Consider the following 24,802-nt stretch of genomic DNA (forward strand, 5'->3'; position numbering starts at 1 on the left):
TCCGGGGGAAATGTCTTTTAAACCACGTGCAGCATCTTTTGATTTTTCATGTCAACTTTAATGCACGATTCATCCATAGAACCAAACTAACCGTGCGAAAATTGTCAAACTTCGACACCTAGAGGACCGGATACGTTCACGTTAAATTCATTTCTTCGCTTTATGAATATTTGATGTCAGGAATAAGAGAATATTCCGGTAATTAAAATACTATATGTTATGGTTCCTAAAATGAACTACTGAGTTATTTGATGAAAACTGCAAGAAGTCATTTTTCGTTTGAAGGGCACAAAACAAAGTGTCTTTCTACAACTTGGACTTAAATGAGACTTTTGTATACCTTATCATAAAGATCATATTATAAATTAAAAGTTGCAATCTATGATGGTTTTCAAGACGACGACGGAGGCCAAATAATGATATAAGGCTCACGTGGACGGTTGGTCAAGATGCGTTCAAAAGAAATCGAATAAAAAATATAGTCCTAAATAGCCCAGAGGAGCTTGTTTAGGGTAGTAGCGCCCATTGAAAACATAATCCGTAAAATCACTCTAAACGAGCCCCATGAAATAATGCGTTATTTTATATGCATATATACCCGTTACTTTTTAACACATTCCGTTTTAAGACGACGAAAAGTTTTTGAGCCAAAAAGTACCAGCAATGTCATTTTTATATAAAAAGGAAAATAGATAATAGGTCAAATTAATCATTATCCATTTATAATACACAATTAACTGTTTAGGGTTCAGGGAAGCTAACAATCTAATACCCATATCACATTGAAGCATGAAGAAAACCGAAACAGGACACAAAATGAGATGAATGAATTGGCATTAGTTAAGGACATTAACTAAAATGAAACAAACACTCAAAGGAACTAAATATTTCATGCATTTAAGAACAACAACGTTGGATCAATTATACAAACCAGCTTCGCATTAGTCTTAACACACTGAACTGGATTTTAATGTGCTACCTTAAACGAAAAGTGAAGCCACTGGTAGGCACGTTACCCTACCTGAACACAATTATTGAACTCCAAGCCAACCAGTTGTCACTCAATGTCTGATATGCCACATGCTTGCGACAGAAGTAATGACTACCAATTTTAAAGTCTCTTTGGGATGACTCGACCATGGATTGGACTCACTGCAGGCGAACACACTACCATGAGACCACTGAGGTGGATCCAATAGAACTTTGTTGCGTTTGCAAAAAGGTGTAACTAAAATTTCGACATTTACAAAATATCCATGTTTATTTACCTGTACCAGGACAATACAAAATATCAATAACAAGTTCAATTAAAAACAAATATAATCTTTCATTAACAATCCTGCTGTATCATTCATATAATTTCTAAGTGTGAAATTTTCAATGGAACAAACCGTTTAATGAAATATTATTAAGAATAAATTATTTATAAGAGAGCAAGAAAAACAATAATCAAGGAATGAATAAGTGGTGAAGCCAGGGGGTCCAAGGGATGGAACCCCTTTTTTGAAATTTTTTTCAAATTTCATCCAAAATTTTTGCATAAATGAACAAATACTAGATGGGAACCTCCTTTTCAAATGTTCAGCTGAGAAGCACCATTAGAAAACTAGGACTCTAGTTTTGACACCCACCGAAAAATAGTGGTTTGCTCCATATAACATTTTGTCTATATCACCTCAATGTATACACAATAAAGTCCACTACATTGTTTGTTATGGAAGTACCAATGTTCTTATAATGGTACTTTCTAAAAATAGGGTAAAATTTACATCTACAAATGAAAGAGTAATTATAGATTACACTAAAGGAATGTTCAGAGCTAAGATAAAAACTAACTAAAATGAACTACCTCAATAAGTGATAAGCATTAAAGAAAATATTGGAAAGAGGTTCTGATACCATGATCAAACCAAAACACAGTTCATTATTTCCCTTTAACCCTCATAACAAATACCTGAATCGTGTACTATTAGTATTTTGAACATAACCTCAGCTCTGGCCCAAGTGCCAAGAAGTTTAAAAATACTTAAGTCTGAAAATATTCTTAACTTCCATGGTTACTCCTATCAAAATCTTGGAAACTGATGATATCATTAATAGTTAAAAATTTTCTTAGACAAGAAATTTTTCAAGTTTTGTGGAGCTGGCATCATTTGATAAAGCACTCACTAGACTTATGTACATGTAAATTCCTTAACAAGCCAAAGGGACCTACATGCACGTAAGTCTTAAGTTAGCTTTGTGAAACAATGACCTGGTGACAAAATTAATTTTGTAATTAGTAACTGCAAGCAGTACAGTGTACATTGTACATGGTTATATTTACTTTTTATATTTGATCACTATTCTTCATGTACATGTACTAACAATATAAATATGAACAAAAAAAGTAAATCTAAAAATACATGTAATTATCATACTACATGTACTTGACTAGAATATAGTTATGGCAACTTTTTGTAGTTATCTTGTGACCCTTGATACACAAGAAATGATACAAAAATATCTTAATACACCATTACCAGGAATGGATTCAATGAGGGACCCAATGTGCCTTTCCAAAATAGTAAAAAAATTATTATTTCACAATTGTACTCTCTACCCTAAAAAAAAACCTCTTAGAAATAGCAATCATGACTCACTTTAACTTAACTATTAAGGAGGGTAAAAATCTTAAAGATTAAACCAAACTGGGTGGCAAAATTTCTGATGAAAAATAAACCAAACATTTAAGCATCTTCTTATCAGGTATACACAATGATAGCTTATTCAATACCCAAAATAATGGGTAGATAATTTTTATCATTGACTAACGTTCGTTGGCTATGCCTCAGTCCAATATGGCTAACCTTGGACCAATAACTAAGCCAATACTGAAAACCTTGCGCAATAATACTATAATCCAACAGGTAACTATACAGAACCAGATAAAACTGATAGTCACATCATAAATAGGTTAAAGCCACTTAGAAGAATGACTGTTAGTATTGAAATGGACAAGGATAATCCATTTTGCTCCAAATAAAGATATAAAAAAATTCAGTTGCCGTGATCAATTTACGTACAGTAATAGAAAGAAATAAAAAATGTTCATACCCATAAGATTCATAAAAATATATGTACTTCATCAAAGCAGGTACAGTGGTTCTGTGTATTATCAAAAGTTATCAATTGAAAAAATATATTTTAAGGAATAAAGGATAAGGTGCACTTACTGAATGTTTCATTTAGTACAATCCTAGCCACCATGCTAATTATGGACTTGGGGTATTTTTGAAAAAAAATTGATATACATTTCTTTGCAGCAACAATAAGCTGTCAAAATAAACAAACAAAATGACCAAACTATGACAATTTCTTTCCTGTTGTAAATTGTTTGAAATATTGTGAACGAAACATCAACGATCATAAAAAAGTGAGCCAATTTCATTCATAAATCTACCTCTTCCTTACTGGCAATTTTACTACAATGACAGGATGAAATACAATACTTTAAAGTCACAAACAATACATCAGGATTTTGTGAGGACAGATTATCAGGGAGATAAAGTGACATATACATATAAAAATCAAACCAAAACATTCAATAGATTACTGATGGGTACAATAGTTGGTAAAAATTATTGTCATGGATATCAATGTACACAGTTTCCAAATTATTTTCTGGTTAAATAGAACTTTAATTTGTGAAGTAAACATGATAACATAACTTATTAATACATAATTTCATAGTTTAACAGAACAAAAAATGGTACCCTCTAGACAATACTTTTTCCACTTATTTTTCATTGGGAAACCACACTTGAGTCGACAGAACATTACAAAATAAACTATAAAAGCGCAATAACTAATTAGGTCACAGATATTACTCATGAAGGCATGAATTGTGGATAGAATATCATGATATTAAGATCTTTGAGTACAAGTAGATCCATTTACACAAACTGTCTATTTCTATATTAAAGTGTTCATTTCATCTGAATTTGTACAACACCACATAAAAATTGTTAGAATAAAATACATCTTTCATAAAAATAACAATTAAATTTGAGCTGCTTATATGTAACAATTGACCAATCAAAGAGTATGGAAGTCATGTGATACTGTTTATTGGAATATATAAGTAAACTGATTATTCTTTGATTTTTTTTCCTGAAATGATAAATTAATGTTTTTAAGCCAAATTGTAAAGCATAAAGTAAAATAAATTGGTTATTGCCAAAGCAATTAAAAACTTTAAAACATAAACATAGCACTGCTTTCATGAACAGCAGATACAACAGATTCTCAAAACATTCTATAATTAAGGCACAACAAAATATCTTCCTCAACAAAAGCACAGCTTAAAACAACCCTTGCTAAAAGGTATGCAGGATCTTAAAGAACCACTTTTGCAACACAACATACATTCAAGTTTTTATAAAGCAATTTATGTGCTGGTAGGTTTACAAAAGAGGACAATGTATATTACGATAAGTAATCTTATACATATAACATCAAGATCACAAAGGCATCAACATATTTACTAATGCAAATTTCAATAAAAAAAGAATCAACCAGAGATACAGAATACTGATCAACAAGTCAGAACATGAGAAATTCGAAAGAAACAAACAGGTTATTATATAAAGTTTTATCATCTAATATAAGCACTCATGCGAAAAATTCTACTCATACAACCATACGAAAGGAGAGGAAAATAAATGTGCATCTAAAAATATGGCAACATCTTGGGGGATTAAAGCATAAACAATTAAGATCCTTTCAGAAATTGGTCACTATTTTATTTAATTTTTTTTAAGCTTGTATTTCTAATGCATATACTTGTAAAAAGGATAAAAACTCAAAATAAAATATTTTTTTTATAATTATAATGCCTACTACAAAAAACATTTTTTTTCAAAACTAGTGCATTATGGGTATCCATATTTCTTTAACAAACAGAAATAATAATGTCTATGTTTTAAGACTATTCAAAAATGTCAGTTGTTACCCACAATGCAACTTTTTATCATCACAAATATTCTCACACAATTTGTTCACCAACTCACATTATCTACAGAGATTTCTCAATGGAATCAAAAAGCATTTCAAAACAATGATGAAAATAAGTTTATATGATGAATTTAAATCCACAGTATGCAGATGAAAGACCTGAAACCAATATAATAAATAATGCAGTCATTTCTAAAATAATACCCAAGGATGAGTGTTAACAAACACAAGCAGTGGTAATGAATGCAGCCTAATGCCAACATGTGATGAAGAATATTGATAGAATGCTGTGACAAATGGCTTAATAATATTGACAAGTTGGTGTATTAGAAATGACTGCTGAAATCATACTGTATTTTAATCTTATATAATGTATGTCCATTTCTCCCAATAGCAAAAAGATGGTTTTGTATGGTTGGCCTTTTCTAACTAACTTTTGCTTTCATAAATTCAGTTACCATGAAAACACATCTTAAATATAAGTAAAATTCATAGCACTATTTTTGTAGAGCTATAATTACTTATGTGTTTATCTTAATCATTCAAATTAATCAAAGTGTAAAGTGATCTATAATTTCGATAGATATTGTGTTTTACAAAGAAAGAAAACAGGAGAATTATTTCCATGGTGATGTTTGGTGTTCTTCTTTAGTGACCTCCCTGTTGTTGAACTTGAGGTTGTCCTTGACCATGTTGTACTGGTACTTGCCCTGGCTGTAATAAAAACAACAAAATTATAGAATGTTTACACATATCCAATAGGATTTTACCTGACACTATATTTAGGTATACACTGAAGCTTTCATAAGTGATGAACACCTTGAGTGCCACTTTGCAGGGTGATCCTCTTAATATGCAAAGGACCATAAAGTATCAATTGAACCAATTAAAATCCTGATTCTTTATGGTCATATAATGAAATATGTTTTGTACCGGTACTTCTTTTATGCAAAGTCTCAATAAAAGTAGTACATTTTTATAGATGATGCAGTGCCAACACACAAAGAGACCCATTCTCACATTAAAATAATAAATAATCTCCCTTTAAGAACCTCAGATTAGAATTATTTTACTAGTTGAAATCTACAGGGCCTGTACTTTCTTAGGACAAAACTTCACTAAATTTTACAAATGCTTCAGGAAAGTTGCAGTGCGACACTTAACTGACAAGATATCATAAGTTCCCTCCTTTAATTTAAAAGTGTGAAACAAAAGCAGTTTATCCCTGCTAAGAAATATCTACAACTTCTGCTATTTTTTTGTGGCCGAATGTGTGCTAAGAAAATATCTTGAAGGTGTTCTAAATTATTAAAGTGTAAATTAAGTGTAAGTGTTTGTAAGAATCAGGCTAAATGGGAAAAATCAGAAACATGCATGTCAAAACCCCAGCGATCTGACAATAAACTATCACTCAAGGATGCTTTCTCTATTTGAAAAGACTATTATTTGATCTCTGCATCACTGGCTTCACGCAGATATTTTTTCATAGAATCTTAGAAAAATGAGGTTTTTGACAGAGTTGTTTGCCCTTGAAATGTTCATTTTCAATGCATTTCAATGAAATTGTTACTCTATGGTCCAGCTTGACATGGAAAATCTTGTCTATTTTCCTTGATTCTGATAGTGCAAATAGTCAAATTACACTATCAAAATGATGGGTTTTTTCATACTATGTTTCATCTACTGCCTGATATTTACAGGGACTGACACTTAATTAAACAATGTATGATATGTTATCAATGCCATGTAACCAGTGGCTATGAATATGAAAGGAACCATTTCAAAAAAATAAAAGTTTCTACTACTGAAATCATTAATGCCTACCTGATTATGTCCAACAACTGGCTGAACATTTTGAGCTTGTTGATGATGAGCTGGTACCCCTCCTTGTTGATATACTGGTACCTGGTGTTGTTGTTGCATTGGAACTCCACCTTGCTGTACTGGTACTTGTTCCCTATGTACTACAACTTGTGGTTGTTGTTGTTGAGCTGGTACCCCTCCTTGTTGACCTGGAAGGGGTTGCTGACCTGGTACATGGCTAACTGGTGCCCCTCCTTGTTGAGGGACACCCTGGTGATGAGCTGGGCCACCTTGGGGTACACCTTGGGCAGCCATCTGGGCCTGATGTTGGGCTGCCATTTGTGCCTGGTGTTGTTGTGCTGCCATTTGAGCCTGATGTTGCTGTTGTTGGTCCATATGAGCCTGGTTAAGTTGAGCTTGTTGTTGGAAATGGAGTGCAGCATCAGGGTTTGGATGGACTTGTTGCTGTTGCATTTGCATGTGATCTACATTCTGATCATGTGGAGGCTGCATCTATTTATAGAATAATCATACAATTAGAAAGAACTGAACTGTTTAAAACAATTGAAAAAAAATAATGTTCTATCAAAACACACCCAATTTTGTGCTTTCAATATTACTTAGTATAGGTAATATAAAGAGAAAGAATATTTACTGTAACTAATCAAGGACAGCATAGTTTTATGTTTTAAAAAACCATGTCAGGGTTATAGGTAACAATAACTAATTAGAAAAGGCGAAAAAAAATCTACTGTAAAAGGCAGGAAAATTAACTAACCACCAGACCAGGTTGAGCATGAGAGTCAAATCCACCTTGCTGTCTTCGTTTCATTTCTTCCTCCATCAACATTTTTTCATATGCTTTGTATTCCTCATCTGTGTATTGCTGCTTCTGATCAATGGTCTGAAGAAGCAAAAGGAAGATTAGAAAAGTAAAAATATTTTAGTCCCCCCCCCAAAAAAAAAGAAAAAGGACTGCCGAAGTCATAAGACAACTTGGAGTCTTGGCTCTCTGAAACATTCAACTTATCAATGTCAACATATCCTAAACTTTTTAGCCTTCAGTTACATGTACATTTATTATTCATCATTTTACATATAAAGAATGTAAACTGATTGAACATACTTAATATATTTTATAATATAGTTGTTTCTTTTTTATATACTACAATTGCCAATAAACTTAATCAATATTTCAGTCTATTTTAACTCAAATAAAAGTAACAGGATTTTATGAAATCATAAACAGTTAAGAAAACTCTCTGACTTTTTTTCAAGTTTTGTGGTTCTGGGGCATGATTTTACAAATGGAATTCCTATTCTTTCTCTGATATTTTTTAAAACCATAGTGCCCATTACTACCAGAGTATGTGGCAACAGACATGAATAAACTTTTTAACAATGCAAAAGTTCATGTTCAAAACATCATCTTAAGGAGGTAGACCTAGGGTAAGGGACATGACTCTTGAAGTCAGTGACATGTTTGTATTATATCCAATTTCACCAAAGCCTTTCAAGCTTTCCTTTGAAACAGAATGAAATCAGTTCAAGTTAAATTGATGCTTACATTAGATTGATATAAAATGGTGAATATAAAATTCCAATGATTTGAAGAGTTGTGTCTCTTAACCAACATGTAGGTCTACCTCCTTAAATCTGCTGGAGTATTTAATACAATGTATTTGTATGAGCCTTCAGTTCATAGATTCTTAAACATTAAACAATACCAGAAGTTTTACTTTTCACTTTAATCAATTACAGCGTTTCTTCAGGACAAAGTTGAATAAGTGACACTGACAATTATTTACTCTCTTTGACAAATTGTTTCCTTATGAAGCCCTTTAATTAGAAACTGGTTTATTTATAGATCATATTCTGGAAATCCAAAATTAATACCACATTGTTGATATTTCATAACTGGTTAGTATTTCTAAGTACAGTTTACAACCCTTATTATCCAGAAAATCCATTTTGTTTAAATCTTACTTCAACCCAATAAGGACAACCGAAACAAAAATAATCCTGCTGCCTTACCTCCCAAGGTTCGTCTTTCTCAAATTCATTACTAGCAGTATATTTCATGAATTCCTCGAAGCTAACTAGCTTGTCTTTGTCCTTGTCTAATTCATTCATAACATGTTCTCTCATGCGATTCATTTCTTCATATCTTTCATTCATATCGTCCTCCGGTGCATTAGGGTCATACATTTGGTCGAGCTAAAAGTAGAGAAAAAATTACATGTTAATCAAGGAGAGAAATTGCATGGTTGTTGTGCAAGGCATATCCCCACTGATACAGGAAGTTTATAACAGAAAGAAACCAAAATCTGTTACACCATATGACCCATCTATATAAATCTAAACACAAAGGTTACAATAAATCCACCCATTTGGAGCACAGATTTTTCCATCAATCCAATTTGTGAAAATTGCAAAGACCCATGAAACAATTTTTTTTCTTTATGAAATAAAAATATTGCACTCACACCCTTGTGCAATATAAAACACCATTTGAGTTATGTTCCCAACACTGTACTATTTCTCCAACAATTTAACCTATATGGTAGTGGCAGATCCAGAGTGAGGTGCTGGGAGTTGGCAACCCTACTTTTGAATCGGAAAATTTGTCATTTTTCATGAGCAAAATTGACAAAAAATGGCAAACAATGTCCTGGCACCCCCTTTTTAAGGAACCTCAGCTGGCACCCCTCCATTTCAAAGTGTCTGGATCCATGGCTATAAAGTGATGGATAAAACTACAATACTGTACCTCCTTCTGGAATAAAGCTTCAACTTCCTCCTCATCCAAGAATCCATCACCATTAATGTCTGTAATAATTAAAGGAATTCAGGAATTAAATAAGTGGGGAGCATGACAAAGAAAGTATCTTCCTGTTTTAATAACAAGGAATATAAACAATGTCAAAGGTCAAATATAGTTCATTTAACAGGGAATATGTGGGAAAAATGATTTTTTCCTCCCAAATATTAAGTTTATGAAAAGATAGCAACTAAGTCTCTCCAAAACTTAGATGAAAAAGATAGCAATGCAGCATTCCCAAAATTGCTGATGTAAATGTCTGTTAATTTACTTATATTTAGGAAAATCTCACACAGAATTCAATTATTCATCATAAAAATGTACTTGAGCTGCAATGAAATAGTGATATCATGGACTAACCACACTTCAAGAACTGTAATAAACTAGTACATAATACAACAAATGTGTTTTTATGTGTATTAGTGTAATATTACAGTCACAAAGCACACATTTCCAGTTTCCAGTCAAACATGGGGTTTCTTGTGATGTTGTGTTAAGAATTGAGTAATCTGTAGCAGTTAAATTGATTCCCACATACAAGCCAAACTTTGTTCTTGATTTTTCACAAAACTTTTTTTCTCAAAATCCTTTATGGTTACCTAATGCAAAATCAATATGACACAGGCAAAGGGGGACTTAAATCTTGTAGGATGTTAAATACCATCAAAATCTTCAACCCCTATGCACACCTTAATAAAGGCAATTGTGAAATTACCTGTCAACAAGATAATGGGAAAATCTAACCAGTGATGCTACTCAAAGCAGAGCAAAAATATAAAACTAAGGAATTCATCTTCCCTTCCTTCCATACATTTATTAACATTTCTAGAAGTGCATGACACATGTAGCTAAAAATATAAACTACACATGTATTATGGTACCATAACAGAGACAAGTCATTCTTCTGTCAAAATTAAGGGAGATAACTCTGTAAATGACACTCAAGTACAATAGAATCTATTTGATTTTCAATGTGGATTATCTCCTAAAGGCAGGAAAATTTGAATGAATAAGTACACATTTCATAGTATAGACCCATAAAACAACTTAATTACAAAAATAAAAATATGTAGCCTTTTTTGGGGTGTATCACATTTTTCAGATTTTGCATGATTCTTACAAAGACAGCTACTTCAAGATTATGACATTGAAAGCATGTTGTAAAATTTAGAAACAAACAGTAATACAACTAATTCTACTTCATATACTTCCAATTCCTCCTTCACCAAATAAAAAAAAATCAAACCTATTACCGATCACACCCTAATATATTTATAACCTGATCCATACCGTGCATCTTGAAGAATGTTTTAGGTTGGAAATCATTGGGGTCCAAGTGATCATTTTTTTCCCAAACTTCTTCAAGTTGGTGTTTGCTTCCCTAATAAAATTCAGAAAAAGTATTAGCATCGGAAAAGGGAATGAAAAGGCAGGGAAGGTAAACAGCAGTATATACAGTTAGTACAGGACTTATCAGGGAGTTAACCATGTTCACAAATACTGCAGAAAAATTTAATTGAACTAAATATTCTGATTAAATAGATTTTTATAACTGATTATTTAAACTATTTCAATGATCTTCCTGTGTACATGCAAACACTAGCATGCTACTCAAAAGAAAGAGGTTCTAGTATATGTAGTTCATTTTCAAATTTTTATACTTCTGCAATCAGTTGCCAGCATGAACATGATTACCTCCCCTACTACCAATCAAGCAGACATTTTTTGGCCAGATTATCATGAAATATCTCAAATTAAGGCTTTTGGTAGTTTAGTAATTCTTAATACTGTGAAAAGTTTGATTTGAGTAAAAAAAAAATATAATAAAAGCCTTTTTGAGATGTTTCATGGGTCCACGACCAGGACAATATTTGACAGCAGATCCTACCATGCATGTGGAAAAATGTCTTAGGATTAAAATCATCTTTATCCATATGGTCATTCTTTTCCCAGACATCTTCCAACTGAGCTTTACTGGCCTACAAATCATGAGGAATATCTCGATGTTATGACAGCAATACATAGGCTGATAGCACACACCTCTAAATGACAAACTGGTCTTGATATAGAATAAATCTACTACTGAAGTTGATATTCATGAAAATATATGTACAATATATACTACCAAACAATTCTATTTAAAAAGTAAGAGATTATGAAGATCCGAAAATCAAAAGCCTCAGAAAAATTTAGTCTTCTATGATATGATATCTTTTATCTTTGCATAATTTCTTTTAGGGAAAATTTATCAAGAAAAGCAAATGTACTTTTCATCGCTCTCAAACAAGTATTCTAAATATCCCAACTTTATTTGATAAATTTTTTGTGTTTTAGTAGGTTTGTAAGGCACTGAAAAACCTTATTTTTTTTGTTTTGTCTCTCAGTTAAAATGGTATAAATAAATGTGAGGCCTTACAGGATGATGAAGTTTAGGATGTTCTCTATGTTTCTTCTGCTGTTCTTCATATGTTTCTTCAGCTTTCTTCTTTTCTTCCTCGGGTAACTTCTTCAATTCTTCTTGTCTCTCATGTTCTTTCTGCATTTCATATTCTTTAAATTCTTCCCTTCTTTTCTTATCAAGTTCGTCTAAGTCATTGGTAGCCTGAAATGGGAAAAAAAACATTTATTTTACTTAGTAACACAAGAAGAGTAAGACCTTTCAAAATTAATTACCTGGTTCTTGGACATTCCCCGGTCTCTTTAGAGAATGTCTCATTACACATTTGTAGTTCTATGTCAATAAAATAAAAAGGAAAAAGGCATCCTTGTCACTTTTTAGGAAATAAAAGGAATGTTTCCTTCCCTTCTTTTTGGAAAAAAATGTCTTGGAACCAAGAAATTAACTTAAAAGGGCAAAAGGGCAAACAAGCCTAACCATGTTTAACATATTCTACCGATCTAGATGATTATCTACATAATGAAAAAAATACTTCTTTATTCTTGAATCAGGATGCTTAACCGCTGAAGGCTTTGGTCTAACATTACTGAAGAGTATGTTGCTGGAAAAAAAGGCAATGAACAGACAGACAGACAGATAGACTTGTACCATCATATGCCATCTATTTATGTTCAAATCAATTTAAAATAAACAAATCTTCTACCTTAACAATAAGTTTTTCCAAATCTTTGACTTCAAAACTATGAGGATTTTGTACATCAAGATGGTGTAGAATTCTTTCATCAATTTTCTGTATACCTAATGAGTAATAGTAAAAAAATATTAAAAGGAGCATCACAAATATACATACAATAGCATATTAAGTAAAATGATAGATAGAAAAGTGATATACTATATTTTTTAGGCTCGACCTTTGTGAAGATAGAATACTAAGTAAAATGATAGATAGGAAAGTCATAAATTATTTTACTATATTTTTTAGGCTCGACCTTTGTGAAGACATATAGAGCCTGCATTTTAACCTGAAAAACAATCTAAGGTCTAAAGACTACATATATATACATGTATATATATCCTATTCTGTCTTCACCGATCATGTCAATACAATATTGTACTAAACAGGGAAAAAATACTTTAATGTTTTTTTTTTGCTTCCTCAAATAATATCTACATAAAAATCAATCAGAATTTTGTAAAAATTTATATTGCTCTACTAGGAAGAAAATTAATCATTTTTTGCAATTGATACTATTTATAGAAATCTAATAAATCAATAACTGATACTTAGGGAGTTAGAATACAATACCACCATAAAAATAACCCTAATAACTCTCATACAAGTAACTATCACCAAAATGAAAGGAAAAAAAGATGTAAAAACAACCAATCACCCAATAGTAAGGTGAAAAAGTTGGAATTGAATATAAAATTTACACAACAAGCTAAAATCAAAGTACATCTATTTAATTAAATGAATCATAACACCTAAATGGAAAGCTGGGGCCTTTCAACCATTTTATCTCAGTTAAAATAAAATTGTTTTCTCAAAAGCATTTCTCTTACATACAAAACTCCATTGATTCAACTTGACTACTAGATATACATTAATTTCATGACTACTAACTGAAATGAACTCAACATGAAGTTAAGGACAGATACTTTAATTCCTAATTTTACTCATTAAATGGCATGATTTTATATCCTAGTTAATTATTAATCTTAATGGGACTCTGATTCAGGAGATGTTGTGGCAAGTACATGTAAAGTGTTATACTGCATGTCTTTAGGAGTGAAGTACACCTTAAATGACTCATTTTAAATATTAAATATTCCACATTTTCCTATTTGTTCTTCCTCCCCCTCCCTGCCCCCAAATCTCTTCAGGCACCAAAACCTAATCCTGGATCCATAATAGATTCCAACCAAAAATATGTAATTTCACCTTTATAAAATCTCATACAATTGCAAGCTTCTAGCATCCAAATATGGGAACTTATCACACGTTTCCTCTTGATTATTTCTGGAGGAAAATATTACATTGATGTACAACAATGAACTATATCATACATCTAGATTGAAATATGCTTGTCTAGTAAATGCATAATAAGTGATTGTATATAAAACCCTGTATCGAATACCCCATATGCTGGTGGCCCTTGGGGTGATATAGGAGTCTCAGGTTGATACTGCATGTGATACAGATTTTGGCATGTATCGAACTATTATATAGGTATTAATATTGATTAACTAATATATACATATTATCACAATTATATTAAGTTAACAGCTATATATTTAACAGATTAAGTGACTTTTTCCTTGTAAGAATCGTACTACCATGAAACACCTGCTACATATATCATGTTTAACCTTTAAATAAAACAACATTTCAAACTTTGTTACAAGATTTTATAACGGCAAATAATTCAGAATTCTTTTTTCTATACATACATGATAGGAAGGCTTGGTAAAGTGTTATACAACTAAATCAACTTTTTCTACAGATCATAGAAATTCTTTCGTTCTCAGTGATATTATTGGTCAATATTTGAGTTGTAAATCTAAATACAAGGTGTTTTATGAAACTTAAATGATGAGACCAATGGTCATTTTCTATATGCCACATTCAGCTACAAAAACTGGTTTCTTAATACAGTGAAACTTCTCTAAACTAAACATGATTAATCAGAAGACCTGTATAAAGCAAGCATTTTTAAAAGTCTTTTGTGACACTTTTTGATGTATTTTGAACTTGTCTAAACCAAACACCTGTCTAAATAAAACTAAACTCCGAAAGGGTTTTTTTTGCACAGGTGTTACTGTGTAAATTTTCAAAATGATACCAACAGTAGAAAAGAGTTTGATGGTAGTACAGTTCTTGTCAGAAGTGCTTGTGTTAAATGTGTACAGGTGAGGTCAACATTGTGTATTTGTTGATGTGCTACAGATCAGACTACATATCAATATGTCTACATTGGCAGGATTTCAATATACTGTGAAGTTATCCCTGTTTGTTGTTTATTAATATCATGATTTCCGTTTCCATGATGAATTGAAACCGGAATTAAAAACAAAAAACACTAGATAAAGTGATGCCCCCGCATTTAACCATCATACAGATATATCATAACTCATAATTGTAAAAAGCACTTTGTCAGATGTGTTATTGTGTCTGTGAGACACAAATGAAAACTGTTATTTCCATGAAATTTTTTAAGTTCAGGGCCCATATTTTTGGTAAAACTCAGCGTAGCGGAATGAAACTTTAACTCATTCTGTAACTAATCATGAAAGACTCACATACCAAAAATCAGTTCACTATCTTCAAGGATTTTCAAAAAAAAGTGCGAAAAACTTATGGGACGGACAGAATTACGGACGGAATTACGGATGGACGGACAGGGGTAAAACAATATGCCCCCCAACTTATCGTTGCAGGGGCATAAAAATGTTAACTTTACATTCATGAAAAGATAGGTGGTGAGAAATTCCTTAGATTACTGAAATTTTGGGAAACCATGAAAAACTGCTTCAACAAATAAATATGTACACTGTATTATTACACAAGTTGAGAAAAGCATTTTTGACTAATTAAATAGGAAAATATGTCATGTCTAACTAAAATAAATACTCTGAAGTGTTCATTTCATCATATTGCTGCAGAAATAAAGTTGATCATTTGACTTGGTTAATTAAGAAAGAAATCAGTTAGAAATCATAGATCAAGTTATGACAGAAATCTGTCTTACTATGGTTATGCATGTGTGATGTATATCAGAGATTTACATCAAGGATGAATGGTAGATCTAATTTATACTTCTAAATCCAATTATATTTAATGTACCATTGTACTTGTATTTTTCAGTCAAGTAAACAAAATTATACAAACTTATTCCCTACAAATGATAAACCAGATTACCAATATCAGTCAAATATAAACACAGAGAAACCTGTCTTAACCAAACCCTATAAAAGCTAAATGTCTGTCTAAACCACACACAATTAAAAGTCCCATTTTATGGCCAATTAAAATCAATTAATAGATTTTCAAAAATACACCTGCCCCATTTTTTTTTACATTTTTTCACATTTACAATTTCCAGATTTTTTTCCCTGTCCGGTGTGGTACAGGTTTAAGACTGCTTATTTAAACATCCTTGTAATAAAAATGGTGTTAACTATACTTCGTGTTATTGCCAGTCAAAATACAGAGAAAAGAGGATGGTATGCGAGGATAAAACATATGGCTTAATATCAATATGCATGAAAGAAGATCTCTCCATGTTATTTTAAGTGTTTAATGATTTAAAATGACAGTTCCATCTGCCTCTTGTAAATCTAGACAAGTCACAGGACAAAAATGAAGATAAAAAATAAAATACTCCCACCTGCCCCACTTTTTTGTGGACCCCTCAATGAAAATCGATCACTTGAAATTTAGCTGGCCTATCAATTAAATGTATATAAAACCTTGGTAAACAAAATACCAGTCTAAACTGAACAAATGATTAAGTCTGAAGGAGTTTAATTTACACAGGTTTCACTGTAATAAATCAGAACATAATCTAGAAGGAGAAATGAGCAAAAACTTCTCCTAGTTTGCGCTCACTTCCCCCTTTTGTCTTCAACAGTGAGAAGTTTTTGTAATAGATTACATAGACAAAAATGTCAATATTGTAATTTTGCAGTTATAATTTATCGAAACTTCTCCCCCTCACTGATGGCTAGATTAAGCCCTGATAAATAAGTTCATTAATTCAAAGCTTAATAAAATTACATTGGATATAGGTAAGATAAGTCTGTACTATCTATTGGTGAACTCACTACACTGCAAAGAAAAACAAAATCGTGAGAACCACATCAGCACAACAACTAAGAATGCAGTTTTTACTAGGCCAGTTTGTCGTTCATTCATTCACAGTTTTTAATGACAACACGCATGTATAGTTGCTAAAATAATATTATGGAATGAGGATTTTTCGTTAAATATTGACACTCTTCTTTTGTTATGATGATGTGATAAAAATACCCACTGACAAGGAGAGTTAGGAAGACAGCAGCTGCAGCAACATGTCAATCTGAAAAAAGTCATACCTCCATGACGCGATATGTAATGAAAGACTTCCATACCATTCATGGTCTTCACTTTTTCACGAGCTAAAATACGTAGTCTGTCGACTTCTCGTCTTTTGATCTCATCAAGTCTCTCTCTGATATTGTGAGCAACCATTTCTAGATGTACTGATATCTTGCCATTCTAGAGGGAAATATATAGTATAAAAAATAATAAATACACTTTAAAAAATACAAATAAAACTTTACTACTGTTGGTCACTGTATCTTCGAAAGTTTGTAATGATCAGAGGTTCAAATAACAGGCTTTCAAATTTACTTTTCAAGGATGAAGGTTCAGGCCTTTTAAATCCTAAAATGAAAGTTAAATCTCCTCAATAATAGTAATGAAAACATTGTAGGACCTAAATGTAAGAAATTACAATGATCCTGCATCAGAAGTAGAGGGTCATCGACATCAGACAAGTGCTACTTTGAACCCATGATTTAGACCTTATTATAAAACAGATTTAGACCTTATTATAAAACAGAATGCACCTTAGAACATATTCAAAATAATGCACATCTATTTGTATTGTTTCAATAGGTTATTCAGAACTTTTCTTCACTGACTTTAGTTTTTACACACAGTACAAAAAATACATGTATATACAGCTTCTCCTGCAGTAATGAGTGATTTTATTTATTTTTCCACTCAAGGTGGTCAATTTAAAATTTTCAACTCAACATGTGAGCATCGGCAAGCATGATCAAATCCTAATTTTACCTTAGAGAGTAGAGAAATAATATAAATCAAGAACAGGCTGAAGGTGAATTGGTTTCTCCCATGAAATCTGTAGAAAATTAGGAAATGTAAAATGGCGGGAAAACTCTCGCAGAAATTTAATCACATGCATTTTAATCACTGGCTCAGAATGAGAGAAATAGTATTACATCTGTTTATAGATCAATAATATTAAATTCTATAATGATTCTGACATGAAAGTGTAAACTGTGAAAACTGAGAACCCCAATTAGCAGGGGGATTAACACCTAGATATGTGTATATAACACTGAATGTAATGACAGGTGTTGTCCTAGTAACTTACAAAGTAAACACTGGAAATCAACAAAACTATTACTACATCACAAATCTAAAACTACATGTATATCAACAGCTATAACATATATGTGGAATGCACATGTACAAAAAGATGTAAGGAAAAATCTTCAATGTACATTTGGTGGTAAAAACAATAATGTACACATATTTGATTAGGACAGTTGAACTGGGTATTAATATACTCCAGATAGAGTTCACTGCAGGTTTTGGGAGGGAGCTCAGCTATTTATTATTCTTTTTTGGGGGGTAGTATTAACATCCTGCCCTTTTCTCAAACCTATTAACCTTTGAAACAGTTTATGTGGGAGATTCTCCCCCATGGACACTATCTCATGGGGAGATTTTCACATACAAACAATTTTTTATGTAAAAAAAAAATTTTTTCAGAATTTTTCACAGTAAATATAGTAACTTACAAAAAGCCTACCTCAAATCTTATATTTTTGTGTGGGAGTTTCTAAATTTTTCATTGTTTTTGAGGAAGTCTCCCCCTAATGTGGGAGATTTAACAGTATGCTTTTTCTGTCAATTTCCCCTAAATAGATGGCATTGTTGCATGCATAATGTGCCTTCAAATTTTCTTATAATGTGCTAGAGTGACCTCATATTTTCCCTCAGTTACTCTGCCCTTTTCAAAGCTGTAGGGAACAATACCAGATTTATGCTGATAAGGCTTAAATACAAGATATCACAAATTAGAGCAAACCTTTATATCTGTAGCATTTGTTTCTTCTAATTTCTTTCTAAACTCAGGGTCTTCCTCTAAAGCCTGGACAACTTCTTTTAAATACCTATCATATTCTAGACCTGTGTCCTGAAATAATAATAACATCTGTTATCTATCTAATATTTGAACTCCTACAGTAGGTTAGTAATACACTGAAAATTAAAGCTGCCATCATGATCATAATCATAAATGTAAAATTATAGTCTTACATTTACTTTTTACTACACCTAACAATAAATACAGTTTAAGTTTTTTTTTAAACATCATTCTAACCACAGACTCCGTTTCAATTCTAATATACAAAACCTAGGTACAAAAAAAGACTAAAAGAACAACTTCATTTTCAGTGACTATAATATTATCATTACATTGTTTATCACACATAAAAATATGAAGTTGTTTCATGGGTGTGGACAGTTTTCTGGATGTAAACTACATGTCCGAAAAACAACAAAATTTACAATTGTCAGGAGTTTTTGATAAATCACGGATCATTGTAGCATCATTATGACATCATTACAATGAACTTACTCAACAAAACAAAATTTTTTTCTGTGTATTTATACGTTTTACTATTCCATGAACAATGTTTACATTTGTATGTTATTACAACCTGATCAATATTTTAAGCAATATTCATAGCTTAATGAGCCTACACATTTAGATTTAGTGAGAGTAAATTTTCAGTACTTGCTAAATTTTGCTAGTAGAAACATTTCTTAGATTCAATCCTTGCAAAGATTTATTTTAGAAAACAACTAAATTTGGCTTATTACAATTAAAGGTAGTTCTACTACTAATGTATATGTAATTGAATGTATTGGCAGTAGTTTACAAAGTTTTGATGTCTATCCTTTGGCAGATACATCAAATTTACTCAAATATTTTCAAATCCCAAAACAGTTCTGAACAAGAACAGTATATTATTAACTGACCTGATCTTCATTTTCACCTTCTGTACCGCCTTCTTCTGGTTTAGCATCAGGTTTTACAGGAGGACACACAATGCAATGGAAACTCAGGCAAACACCTAAAAGACCTATAAGGATCTTCATTTTTCTGAAAATGTAGTAGCAAAGATTTGTAATTAATTTATATCTGGAATTTTTTTAAGCAATCTAATTTTCACAAAATTTTGCAGCTACCAACGGTCAACAGATCTCAAAAATTGAAATAGTAATATATTTTACCTGAAGTACTTGTAACTCAAGATAAATTATGAATTTTCCATGCAAGGTTATAGAGTACAAAAAAAAAATAGATTCAGCAATAATAGAATAAACAGAATCTGCAGAAATTATAAGTTATAAGGTGTTTTTATCACTTATCTTCTTCTAAATACATTTTGTAGATCCAATTTTATAAAATTTATAGAACTGAATTATAAAAAGATGAATTTTATTTCCCCCTTATTTGTACCAGTAGCAATTATCCATATAATTAACACAAAACAAAATGTACCTAACAGAGACAGAAAGTCTTTATGTTCTGCATGGAAACAATGTACAGTACAACTGAACAAGAAGTTCACAGTAAACATTTATGTGACTCAGGTAAAGTTATTGACCAATAAAAACATGACAGTTTATAACTTACCGTTAAGTAACATGCATTTTCATTCTTTTGAATGCAAAAAACGTAACATGAACATTTGTACATACTTCTTCATGTAGATTTTTTAACTCATCTAAAGCTTTGATACATAGTATTTATACTTGCAAAAATGCATGTTTTAAAAAATGATAATCATTAATGATGAATTGGTGTAAAATGACAACGGTATTTACTTAGAGAGATGCAATAACAATACATTATAGTTATACAATTCATGATGGATTATACCACACCATAAACATAAAAAAAAAGTCTATGTAAAACACATTTCAAATTTAAATTATTCTGATGTAATAGCTAAATACTGTTCATTTTCAAAGATGAACAAACCTGGGCACTTTTAGGTACATATAAAAGAAATTATAATACTTCAGTACCTATTTAAATATATAAAAGTATTACAGTAATTTTGCTGTTTCATTCTTTCAAGTCGTCTAGATAACTATTTCCCCTCCCAGTGAAATAGTTTTGACTATTTTTTCTTCCGCAGTAAATTTCACAATCAAATTTCTCTGAATTTTTTTGGGGTCATTCATTTCATTGGTTTAAATTGAATGATGTCATGGGAGAAAACTCAGAAGTTATTATAGTTTTCAATATAATAAAACACTTATTAACTGAGTAGTAGCAGTTTTATTGTCCCCTCTGTACTAACTACTGCCCTTGGCGTTGCCTCAGACAATACTTAGTACCTGGGGGACAATAAAACTGCTATTACAGTTCCTTCAAACCAATAAATGTATAATACTGCAATAGATAATGGTAAATCTCTAGCACAATTTTATGCTTTAGGTTTAACATTTGTGTATGCTAAGGTAGATACATTTGTAAATTTTGTGCATTTTTGCAATTTCAAAATCCTGAAATCATTTTTCACCGTTACTATATTCATGAGGTCTTGCATCATATTTTACATGCTGTAAGGAAAGGAATAACAGTTATATTGATTTTACTAAAACAGAGTTTATATGATATCTGCAAACTGTCAATTTTTTATATGAATAATTTAAAGAATGGAAAATAAAGATATTCTTCCTCCTTGAGAAAATAAGTGACTGTGGAAGAAGATAAGAAAACTATGCACATGTTCTGTATTTGAAAGTATGGAAACAGTCAAACTTGTTTAAACCAAACCCCTTTTGAAAGAGCAACCAAGGGAACCAAGATTCTAGTGGAAATAAAAATAATATAATCCAGGGACAGAGACCAGACAAGGAAAACAGACACATACAAGAAAGAACATAAAATAACCAAAATAATACATACAAAGTAGCAATAGTAAATAAGCAACTCAGACTCCACTAAAAACTGGGAGCATGGATCAGGTGCACCAATAGGGTAAGAATCCTCTGCTTTTCTAGAAACACCTGCAGAGTTGCTCATAAGAAGTCCAAACCAGAATAGATGAAAGAGGAAAGGAAAACTATGACACCATGAACAAATCAGTTCTCATGGAGTAGATAGATACATTGTAATGATCCATGAGTTCATGATGACAACCATAAACTTCTTTGATAACTAAAGGTATTGAACATACATGTACAGGTTACATACAGAGATGGGGTAATTGTATTCATTAATCAGCCAAAAATCTGATTACATGTCATTTAATTTAATCAATTACTTTTCAAAATACCCTGTAATTCTGATTACTTTATGATTACAATGGAAATATTAAAGCCTCAAATGGTACCTATGAATAATGTATTATGTCAACAACACAAAAAAACAGTAAAATGATTGTTAATCATTCACTGCTTTTTGTGTAAATTGTTCATTTGTTTGTTTTTTTTTCTTCTTTTTTTGTGAAGATATTACAAAATGTTGATTCAATACCAACAAGTAAAAACAAAAATATAATTTTTCTGATGATGAAATGTTAGTTAGAGCTATCAAAAGATCCTATATAATTGTTTTAATGAATTAGATAACAATAAAATGGTGCAAAATTGATGTGTGAGGCAGACATGGGTAGTTATGAAAATCTGCTAAAGGACAAAGTTGTGAGCTTGAAAGGCAATGATATACATGTAGATACAATTGATGAAACAAATTCTCCTCCAAGGAAGAAAGCCAAGACCAAACTGTTTTCCTTTCTTGATTCTCCTGCTACAAGAAGAAAGTGTCATAATTCTGTAGTTGGTTGTCAAGTAGCAGACTACTTAAATGAGCCACTGTAAAATATGGAATGTGATCCTTTACAATTTTGGAAAACTAAACAGAGTGTTTATCATCAACTGTCCAATCTAGCTTTGGAATATTTTCCCATTCAGGCATCATCAGCTGCAGTAGAAGGACTTTTCTGCATAGGGGGGAAAACATTTTGACCAGACCAATGCAGACTTAAATTTAAAACATTTCAAAGATAGATGATGATCAAGTGCAATGGTTCTTAAAAATTCAAGTGAAAGTCACAAATTGTTACTTACATAGCATATATTTTATAGATCTATGTGGTCTAATAAATTGGTGAAGGTTGATGTTCTACTATATTTTAAAAAATAAATTCATAGTTATTTGTGAATTCATTGTTATGATTACTTGCCAATGTAATCATTAATTTAATCAATTACTCCCAGAAATGCTGTAATAATTAATTTAATTTAATCATACATTTGACTAAGTAATTGTAATTTAATCAAATAAACTGAAAGTAATCAGACCCATCTCTAGTTACATAAATTGAAGTAAAGTTATCACAGATTAAATGCTTCTGAAAGTACATGTATATTATACAGTACTCTTAAATCATTGATAAAACAGATCTAATTTACCCTGAGTGACAATTACTATGCCTATGTTCACAGTTCAAATTTCTCCCAGAACTGTTTCTTCATTCCACTTTGGTTATGTTTTTCTCTTTTCTTCCAGTTTTAGTACAAAAGCAGAGAGAAAAGCCAATAATGAGGACACACAGGTGTATGTTGTTGATAAACCTGAACTAAATGAACAGAGTGGTAGAATTTTATACCATTATTTCATAAAATTTCATACTAACTTATTCAGGAATCGTTTTCAAAGGAATTGCATGTATGATTAATAATTCCTTAAAACCTGCTTAGGAAAAAGAATTGTCAGCTTTGTGAAATTATGCTCTTGTCATTTCAATATGTGCTGCAGAAACTAGTGATGGCTTAAGCAGTCTAAGCCTTATCATTGTTTCACAAACTGGTGAGTCTTTGAAAACAGCAGAACTTAGAATCTTACACCATCATTCAAGACATTTGTTGTATGTCAAAATACTCCAGATAATCATGACATCTGCTACGGCATCTTTTAAAACTGATGTACATTGTAAATAAGAATTAGTTTCCCAAGACGTTTAAATCATTTGGACTAATTAAAGTAATTTTGTATTTTGTCTATGAATATATATGTCTGTAGAAGTCAATAATTAAGTTACAAAAATGTATGTAGAGCTTGAATTCGACAGAAAGATTAATAACTACTTGGCTAATATGAGCTTTTGGTTTTTGTGGGGAAGAAAAGCCTAATAATCCGGACTGGAATAATGTTTAAACCCCTGAGCAAGAGTAGTGAAACATGGACACATGTGGGATTCTTCCCCACATGACCCACATTCTTGACCACTAGCTCTGCCAAACTGCCACTGGACAATTCTCAGATGTGCCTTGTCTAGATAACCATGACGCTTTTTTGGGGTATTTTGATTAAAACTTATCTAACGTTTGTGTCACACTAATGTCAAATAATAACTTGCGGCACAACTATTTGGACTATCGCCGTATCGGAACTGGTGAAGTCAAAGAGACCAAATTATTGACTTTAAACCATATGGAAAGTTGAAATACAAGTGAGGAAATGCTCTGTACCTTCGAAATCGATATTGTTTTTGTTGTCGTTAAATTATACATAATATTTTGTTCTTTGTTTTGCCGTTCGGATATTAGAAAGCAGTTGAATTACGATAAACTCGAGTATTTTTACCTGAAACGTGTTGATCCTCTTGTTCAGAAATGTTTATGTCAAACCGGAAATCAACATAAAATTGACGTGTCGTTCCGAAAAATTGTAACGACAACTTTGATTGGATAATGAGGTGTAGAAAGGCGGGGTTATTCAAATAGTAATCTTAATTTTTTACCACAAGTTTCACCCCATAATATTTTTAGCCTTGCTTTGCACCGCATTTAGGTTCCAAAATATAGATAGGTCACTGCAGAAAACTTTCTGACAATTAGTGGAAATAAAGCTATATAGAGACACTTAAACAAGCAAATCCATATATTGTTTACTGTAAAAAGTATT

The 24,802-nt window shown here is 31.6% G+C and overlaps 1 protein-coding gene across 3 annotated transcripts; it reads right to left on the reverse strand.

Moving 5' to 3' along the window:
- Positions 1–1,242: 1,242 nt before the first annotated feature.
- On the reverse strand, positions 1,243–24,576 carry LOC148609804 (nucleobindin-2-like). Of its 3 annotated transcripts, none has more exons than XM_088541066.1 (12): positions 24,482–24,576; positions 19,855–19,978; positions 18,899–19,006; positions 17,148–17,274; positions 12,721–12,815; positions 12,036–12,221; positions 10,910–11,000; positions 9,569–9,627; positions 8,833–9,015; positions 7,577–7,702; positions 6,820–7,311; positions 1,243–5,709 (listed from the first exon to the last, which is right to left on the reverse strand). In XM_088541066.1, the coding sequence occupies exons 2-12, from the start codon at positions 19,972–19,974 to the stop codon at positions 5,644–5,646; spliced, it is 1,653 nt and encodes a 550-aa protein (XP_088397192.1). In that variant the 5' UTR covers positions 19,975–19,978; positions 24,482–24,576; the 3' UTR covers positions 1,243–5,643. The 3 variants fall into 3 exon arrangements, with proteins under 3 accessions (XP_088397192.1, XP_088397190.1, XP_088397191.1); XM_088541064.1 differs by having other exon boundaries at positions 17,112–17,274; XM_088541065.1 differs by lacking the exon at positions 10,910–11,000 and adding an exon at positions 11,508–11,598 and having other exon boundaries at positions 17,112–17,274.
- Positions 24,577–24,802: the final 226 nt, after the last annotated feature.

The sequence above is a fragment of the Perna viridis genome, chromosome 8, assembly GCF_037379345.1.
Source record: "Perna viridis isolate PV_CMFRI_1.1 ecotype Kerala chromosome 8, ASM3737934v1, whole genome shotgun sequence".
Classification (NCBI taxonomy): domain Eukaryota; kingdom Metazoa; phylum Mollusca; class Bivalvia; order Mytilida; family Mytilidae; genus Perna; species Perna viridis.